Raw genomic sequence first — 8,655 nt, forward strand, 5'->3', positions numbered from 1 at the left:
AAAGAAATGTTTCTTGAGCAGAAAATCAGCATATTAGAATGATTTCTGAAGGATCATGTGACACTGAAGACTGGAGTAGTGACTTCTGAAAATTCAGCACTGCATCCCAGAAATAAATTACATTTTAAAATATATTCAAATAGAAAACATTTTTCGTCTGTTTTTACTGTATTTTTAAACAAATACTGTAAATGCCACCTTGGTGAGCATAAGAGACTTCTTTCAAACACATAAAAAAAATCTTTAAAATAAATAAATTAAATAATAGTCTATATGAATGTGTTCTTGCAGGAAATTCAGAGGCAGCTGAGTCGTCTTGGTCCTGAGAAGCAGCGACTGACAGAGAGACTTCTACATATTACCCAAAACAACTCAAGTGAGCACTCACATAGACCTGAAGCAATCAGTGAATAGACGGGTGGATGACTAATTTCAACTGTGTCATCCCTCTTGAATTCAAGGCCTGGGAACATAGACGTTTTTATGTCCTTCTTTCTCTCATTCTTTTTCCCCTTTCAGGTCCTTTGATAAATGATGTGAAACAGAGTTTGTGCGAAAAAGATCTGAGCTGTCGGAAGCTGAAGGAGCAGCTGGATGTTTTGGAGAGAGAGACCACTGAGAAACTCTCACAAATGGAGCAGTACAACAGAGAAATCAAGGTCAGCGGCTTCTCTTACATTCCCAGTGTAAACCACAACAACATTTAAAGTGCCGTGTTTTTATTAAAGCTAATGTGGGCTTTGGGGTGGGGGTGTGCTCTCTTCAAAATTATTTTAAACCTCAATGTCCCTGTGAGGGACTCACTAGTTCGTTGTTCTCTATGTTCCTGTGATTAAAACCTACAGCTCAACTCCCAGCCCTGAAGGCAGAGGATTGAGCACTTCATTACACACTAACGTTCACACAGTTCACACTACTAAAGAAAACACAACACACATCACTAACACACTTACTGCACCGGCTGGTTGGATCGGAAACCCAAGCATTATACATGTGGTAATCAGCTATTGTTCAGTATACGTCTAATGTTTTCTGCTCCAAGCCTTTCTTTTTTTCATTCTTTTTGCCCACTTTATCGTTTTCTTTCCTCCCACTGTATCTCTCCTATTTCTTCTCTTCCTCTTTTCCCCCCGGCTGACTTTATAGTTTGTAGAAATGGATGACTGTGTGCTTCAAGGACTTCTCTCTTTGCTGGGCTGCCTAACCAATCTCTTCCTTCTAATAAAGGTTGACCTGTCTTTATCTTTCCTTAACTCACACTCATCTCAAAACTGCCTGCCTTTCATTCATTTCACCTTTCACCCTAGTTATTCACCATGAATGAAGTCTCACTTTGCTCATAGTATACTGGAATGAGCTTCAATGTCTGACCTCATGACCTTATAACATCTTTATAACATCTGTGCCATTTCATCACCTCATAATGGTGTCATTAATATATATATATATATATATATATTCAGCTTTGCCACCACAGAAATAAATTACATTTTTAAATGTGTTAAAATACAAAACATTTATTTTAAATTGTAACAATATTTCACAATATTGCTCTTTTAATGCATTTTTTTAATAAATGTTTATCATATATTTATATATTATATTTATGAAATAACCTTAATGGAACAGATAATTTATAGGAGCTCAGTATCACTCAATATCGGTAATTTATGTTAATTTTAGCAGTCCGTAAAGCTGGCATAAAGCAATACCACATACTGTGTATTTGAACCTACACCATATTATTCTAAGTTTTGTTATAAACATGATGTATGTGTTAAAGAATTGTGTGGGTAACATTGTAGGACTTGAGACAGAGGCAGAGCCAGCAGCAGGACGTCCTAGAGCAGCTCAGGAGGGTGAGATCTGAGAAACTCAAAGAGCTACAGAGACACAGGAAAGAGGAGGAGGAGAGGAAGAGGAACAAAGAGGAGGAGGAGAGGAAGAGGAAGAAAGAGGAGGAGGCTGCCAGGTAAAATTTGATTTCACACACACACAGACATGCATATTTATCAAGCCATCTACAGAGGTCACACATAAATGAACAACATGGAAATATTAAGGTGTTATATAATTGAGATATATAGGCTTTTAAAAAAATCATGTAAATTTCTGTAAATATATTATAGTTTGTTTTTATAGTTAAAAAAAAACTTTAGTTCATTTATCACCCATGTGTCTCTGTACAGTTTTCTTCTGTATCAGATTTCTATTCTTGTGATATTTTTCATCAAATATTCCCCCTAAAAAGGCTAGATTAAACACCCACTCTTTTACCCACTCAACATTTTGCTCATGTGTACATTAGACAGGCGAAGCTGGAACAGGAGCGTCTAGAGCAGGAGGAAGCAGAGCGTCAGAGGATGCTTGCCCAGGAGCGAGAAGCCAAACTCAGGGAAGAACAGCAGCGTCAGGCCCAAGCCAGACTTCAGGAAGCCCAGGAGCAGGCACGAGAGAAAGAGGAGAAGAAGAGGGCGGAGGAGAGAGAGAGGGAGGAGAAGGAGAGAGAAGAGAGAGAAAGGAATGAACTGGCTCTACACACTCAGCCCTCCATGACATACAATAGCACAGAGAACAAAAGTGAGTGTCTGTGTGTGTGTGCGTGTGTGAGTGGGTGAGGTGCTTTGCCGAAGCTTGAAAACGGCTTGTATTCATCCACTTGGCCATGAATATGATGTTTTCATTATATTAATTGTAAAGGGTGTCATTACTCTCACGGCTTCATGATTCATTTTAATTACCTGCCATTAATTATCCGAGTTAATATAACAGACTCCACAGGAATGTGAGTGTTTTGAGAGAAGGAAGGTAATAGGCTGCTAAACATAGAGTTTCATACAATATATGTTTATGTATATTTTAATTTCACATAATACTCTGAACTCACACTGTGTTCTGTGTCTTAAAGGAATAGTTCACCCTAAAATGAAAATTTTGTAATCATTTACTCACGTTCATGTCTTTCCAGACATGAGTTTCTTTCTTACGTTGAACACAAAAGAAGATATTTTGAAGAATGCTGGTAATCAAACAGTTGATGATCCTCATTGACTTCCATTGAATTTTTTTCCCTACTATGAAAGTCAATGGAGGCAAACAACTGTTTGGTTCTTCAAAATATCTTCTTTTCTGTTCAACATGAGAAAGAAACTTATACAGGTTTGGAACGACATGAGGGTGAGTTACTTATGACAAAATGTTAATTTTGGGGTGAACTATTCCTTTAATACTTATTTACACAATGTCTTATTATGTTTATTATAATGCTACTTCGGGGATAATTCACCCTAAATAGAAAATCCTGTCATCATTTTCTCACCCTGTTGACTTACTTTCTTCCGTGAAACACAAGATAAAAACATGTGAAGTACTGGTCACTTTTTTCCATAAAACTTGTGCGCTAGTCTTCCGAGTTCAGTTTGAGAAACAGACTCAAATTTAAGCAATTAAATGTAATCATATTTATTATTTATTGATTTAATATGGGCTTCTCAGTGATCTTGAAAACCGGCTCAAAACAAGTCAGTCCGATATGTGAAAGAATCATACAGACCAGTTTGTAAACTGGTTCAGTAGATTCATTAAATAAATCAGCTGTAACTCACAATGGAATATTGCAGTGTCCATTTAGATAAATTTATCAAGCAATTCATTTGAAAAATTTGATTTAATAGAATGTTTCAGTGCAGAGAGCAGTACAATTATTGAGATACATATAAAATGATGTTTGCTGATGTGGGTTTTCTGTTATGAAGATGTTTTTATATGTTGAAATATGCATTTGTAAATGTGCCAAATGGTTGTGAGATGGTTCTAAGGTGATTGTGTTGGTTTTTTATCAGGCTTGCAGCCAGTGGTGACTACTGAAGCTACATGTGCTGCCCTCACCACCTACAGAGCTCTCTATCCCTTCACAGCACGCAACTCTGACGAGCTCACACTGGAGGCAGACTGTCTGATCGAGGTTCTGTACATATGTCAACACATTCACTCACGCAGTTGTCATTTTACTCATTCAAGTACACATATAATTTGGCTTCCTGTGGATCCACAGGTAGATGAATCAACAGTTAGGGAGACCGGCTGGCTGTATGGGAGTTACCGTGGTAACAGCGGCTGGTTTCCAGAGAGTTATGCTGAGAGATGCAGTAAAGACACCTAATTTTCATAAATTATATATATATATATATAATATATATATATATAATAATTTTTTATTTATTTGAAACAAATGAACACTTTTTATGATAATGAAGTAACATTCTTTTGCAGAGAAATGTTTTAAAATAATTTGCTTTCAGAGACATTTAAGTTGGTATGTATTTTGATAATGATTGCTCACTGTGTTATCATTTTAGACTGCCAATCCTGGAGTTCCCGGTAAAAAGCCAGGTGAGAATTGAGAGCATAGTACCATCACACAGAAGCAAAAATGAAGTCTGGTTGTTTCACATTTGAGATATTATTCATTTGCCATCTTCATTGGTCTTCAGAGATTGCTCAGGTGACTACAGCCAATGCTGCCAAAACACCAGAACAACTGAGTCTGACACCTGGTCAGCTTATTGTGGTGCTGTATAAGAACTCTAACAGCTGGTGGCTGGGTGAACTACAGGTTAGCACTGTATATCACATAACCAGACTTAACCTTAACCAGGACATAAGCATTTGCTTATAGTGCAATATAGTGCATATAAATACATATTAATGTTTAGATAGATAGATAGATAGATATTAGGTGACAGTTTCATAGCTTAGTATAAAAACAATAGAACTCAATGGAAAATGACCAGTTTTTAAAAAACTAACAAATGTGTGTGTTTGTAGGCACGGGGTAAAAAGCGTAAAAAGGGCTGGTTCCACTCCTCTAATGTCAGATTACTGGAGGCCAACAGCGGAAAAATAACTCCAGCATCTCAGCCATGTAAGATACACACACACTCTTTCATTAATGCTCTTTTGTATGTGGTTGTATGTATGTGTTGTTTTCCATCCTCTGGCCCATTCTGCTCCATCCATCCATTCTCTCTGTCTTTTCTGCTCTTCCCCTTGTAGTGTGTCAGGTTATTGCAATGTATGACTACAAAGCAGCCAATAAGGATGAGATGAGCTTCCAAAAAGGTCAGCTGATCACCGTGCTCAACAAGGACAACCCTGACTGGTGGAAAGGAGAGGTCGCTGGAGTCATAGGGCTGTTTCCAACTAATTATGTGAAGATGACCACAGAATGTGATCCCAGCCAGCAATGTGAGTACTATTGAGTTACCAAATAAGTTCCTGTTTCCACATCAGAGTTCAGAGTTGTTTGTTTATAAGGCAAGGGTGGGGAAAATATAAACTGAAATGGATTAAATTAATTGTGTTGGAAATAACCTTTTAAAAAGAGTAAATAAAAAGATGTTTTACTTTTTTACTTTTGATGATGGTCAGAAAACTTTTTGGCCATAGCCTTTCTTTCTTTCTTTCTTTCTTTCTTTCTTTCTTTTCAACAACTTCGAATCTAATATATTCTCCATCATTCTCTTCATTATTCATTCTCTCCTCTGCCCTTATCTACTCTTTTCCACCCTTTTTCCACGTCATTCGCCTCATCTGTGTTTTATTGTAGGATGATAGCTCTGGCCCCTCCTTCCTCTTCCGCCTCTCTTTTCTGGACCAATCAGAACACTGCTCTGGTCCAGGAAGCAGACTCAAGACTGAATAGATTTGTTTGGATTTAACCCCTCCTCTTCTACTATTTCTGTTTAGACTTGGTTTAAATCACAAATGAACCCATGAGTTTACCTCCACTGGCTTTAGGACATATTTTTCTTACTGTTTAATTGGGAAATGTTTAATCGGGAAAAGATATCACTTGCTTCTTCTCTCTGTTTATTTTAGGAAGTGACATGAATTAAAGGGGCCATATCATGAGTAACTGAACTTTCCTTGATCATTTTTTAAATAAAAGTTATTACATATTTTGTAAATTTCAACTCTAAACATCCTGTCCAGTCCCAAAACAACAACAAAATGTTACTAAGCTACGAAAATGGCTCATTATGAAGTCCCTAATTTCTGTTGTAATTATAATCTAAAAAATTGACTAATCATTGACTATTCAGTAAATTGACTAAATGTATCTATTCAGTGTTCAGTAACTTGCCCAGTCCTGGTGAGTAAACTCCGAACAACTAACAATTAAAGTAAATTATGATTTTAATTTTTTTGGTTTAAGTTTTACAAAGGTCCTTGATCATTTCTGCATTAGGTCTTTTTTTTTTTATGAATCCCAACAGCAAATATGCATCCCAATGTGCCAGAGAACTATTTATTGCATCAATAGCTAAAGATCATATTTGGTTCATATTAATTTTAACATGAAAAACATGGCTAAAAACACAAAATTTGGGCACAAGAACCTTAACTAACATTATAAATGGACCACAGGGTAAAAAATGAACAATAAAACAGTGTATATGACGTGGCCCCTTTAAAGTGAACTACCCTTTAAGTCAGCACTGTTCATCAGCACAATCATATTTGTATATCACAGGATTGTTAGTCTGCCTCTGCGTGTTTAAATGTAGTCAAAGGAACTGATGACCAGCAACACGTGTTGCCCTCATACTTGACCAGCTATGCAGCCAGCTAACAATCGCGACCTTAGAGATCTTAGAGAGTTCGCTCTGAATGTCATAACCTTTGCTCTGGATACATTTTTGTATGGAAAGTATTCACAATTATATGAAGCATAATTTCACAAATAAAGTTTTTAATTGTGAGATGCTGTTGTGCTGTGGTCGCTGATGAGTGCATGTGCATGTGTGGCTTGTCCTGCATGTGTGTATGTGTGTGTGTTTAGGGTGTGCTGATCTGCTCAGTTTAGACTCTATGTGCACTGAGGAGAGGAAGAGGCAAGGCTACATCCATGAGCTCATTCAGACAGAAGAGTCCTATCTGGAGGACCTGGAACTGGCACTAGAGGTGAACCAACAGCTGCATCAACAATATTTATTATATATTCGCTTTTGGAAAGTAGTGCTATTTGTTTGGACTTTAAGTTACAAAAATATGTTCATTTGTTTCCTGTGTTAATGAATATTCAGGTGTTCTATAAGCCAATGGCAGAGTCAGGGCGGCTGACTGAGGCTGAGATGAGTATGATCTTTGTGAGCTGGCGGGAACTGATCATGTGCAGCACCAAACTCCTAAAGTGAGTCAACACTGACGGCTAGAGTCCGTCTGGTGAATTGCAAGTGGCACCTGGTGAACGTTCAGTGTCTGGTTTGAATTTTTTAGTCCAATATTAGTTCATATTCCAGTTCTATTTGATGCTTGCACGATTAGTGTGTTAAAGGCTTCTGCAAAACCATTTTTGTTACACTTTTAGGACTGTCAACTAGCAAACAATGGATGCAAATAAAAAATGAAAGAAGTCAATTCAAGTCAATACAATATTTATTTATTTACATTTTCTCTTAATGAAAACAGTCTCACTAAGTTCATAGATTTTGAACATTTTTTGTTGCTTATATTATTACATTAAAAATAGCTACAAGTAAAAATTATTTTTATTTAAAAACTACAAATAAAAAAACTACAATAGAGAAAAATATTACCTTAACTACAAAACAGTAAAAAGATTACATACAAATAATTACAATACAGTAAAAAGTATTACATTAAAAATAACTACAATAATACAGTAAAAACATATTCAGTGTATAATTTTTATTTGTCGCTACAAGTGGAGTGGCTAAAAGTGTCTCTCTAATAGGTCATATCATATTTCAAGTACATTTTGTTTCCTAGACAAACAAAAGCAAACGTATTCAGTGTATATTATGTATGTATGTATCATATACCAGGTGATAGCTTGTGTGTTTTTCAGAGCTCTGCCTGTCCGTAAGAAGATGGCTGGAGAGCGGATGCCGGTGCAGGTGGTGGGTGATATTCTGTCCTCAGAGCTCTCTCACATGCAGGCCTACATTCGCTTCTGCAGCTGCCAGCTCAATGCTGCGGCCCTGCTGCAGCAGAAAACAGACAAATCACCTGACTTCAAACTCTTCCTGAAGGTAAATGGAGTGCAGTACTTTCTAGTAACAGAAAACAGCACACATTTTTACATTCTACTGCTTTCAGACAGGTATAGCGTTAACCCTAGACTGTATTAAAAAGTGAATAGTATAACAGTGCACAGTAAACTTTTTTTTACAATAAATAATTTTGGTCTAGTGTTGTTTTGCTGCTTGATCGGTGTACTGAAGAAAAACCAGTTGTACATTTTTCACAGTAGTCCACAAGATGGTGCTGTTGATTTCTACTCTCGTGGAATACTGTGGATGAATTCACTGTTGATAGCGATAAGACATTATTTAGACTCTTTTCCTTCTCTTCATTGTGTCTTTATCTTCTTCATAGAAAATTGCCAGTAATTACCGCTGTAAAGGAATGCCACTGTCCAGCTTCCTTCTGAAACCCATGCAGAGAATCACACGCTACCCACTGCTGATCAAGAACGTACGAGAAGCGGCTCCTACAGACATCAACTATGGAAAATTTAACAATAGAATGATTTGAGAAATAGCAGCTATTATAGAAAGGAAATAGGAAGTAAATAAAAAAATAAGATTATGAAAAAAATAGGCTATATGAGCACATTTCTTAAAGATA

The 8,655-nt window shown here is 36.7% G+C and overlaps 1 protein-coding gene across 1 annotated transcript in view; it reads left to right on the forward strand.

Moving 5' to 3' along the window:
• Positions 1 to 8,655, forward strand: part of LOC107683978 (intersectin-2-like) — a 42,817-nt gene that overhangs the window by 28,303 nt on the left and 5,859 nt on the right. Inside the window, exons 15-28 of the mRNA XM_016480083.1 lie at positions 292 to 376; positions 520 to 659; positions 1,806 to 1,972; positions 2,309 to 2,580; positions 3,843 to 3,964; positions 4,055 to 4,159; positions 4,359 to 4,392; positions 4,494 to 4,615; positions 4,828 to 4,924; positions 5,056 to 5,247; positions 6,845 to 6,966; positions 7,089 to 7,195; positions 7,874 to 8,057; positions 8,404 to 8,502. Of these exons, the coding sequence (XP_016335569.1) occupies positions 292 to 376; positions 520 to 659; positions 1,806 to 1,972; positions 2,309 to 2,580; positions 3,843 to 3,964; positions 4,055 to 4,159; positions 4,359 to 4,392; positions 4,494 to 4,615; positions 4,828 to 4,924; positions 5,056 to 5,247; positions 6,845 to 6,966; positions 7,089 to 7,195; positions 7,874 to 8,057; positions 8,404 to 8,502 (1,848 nt within the window). The remainder of the gene's footprint in view (positions 1 to 291; positions 377 to 519; positions 660 to 1,805; positions 1,973 to 2,308; positions 2,581 to 3,842; positions 3,965 to 4,054; positions 4,160 to 4,358; positions 4,393 to 4,493; positions 4,616 to 4,827; positions 4,925 to 5,055; positions 5,248 to 6,844; positions 6,967 to 7,088; positions 7,196 to 7,873; positions 8,058 to 8,403; positions 8,503 to 8,655) is intronic.

This window comes from Sinocyclocheilus anshuiensis, unplaced genomic scaffold (assembly GCF_001515605.1).
Source record: "Sinocyclocheilus anshuiensis isolate Anshui unplaced genomic scaffold, SAMN03320099.WGS_v1.1 scaffold637, whole genome shotgun sequence".
Taxonomy (NCBI): Eukaryota; Metazoa; Chordata; class Actinopteri; order Cypriniformes; family Cyprinidae; genus Sinocyclocheilus; species Sinocyclocheilus anshuiensis.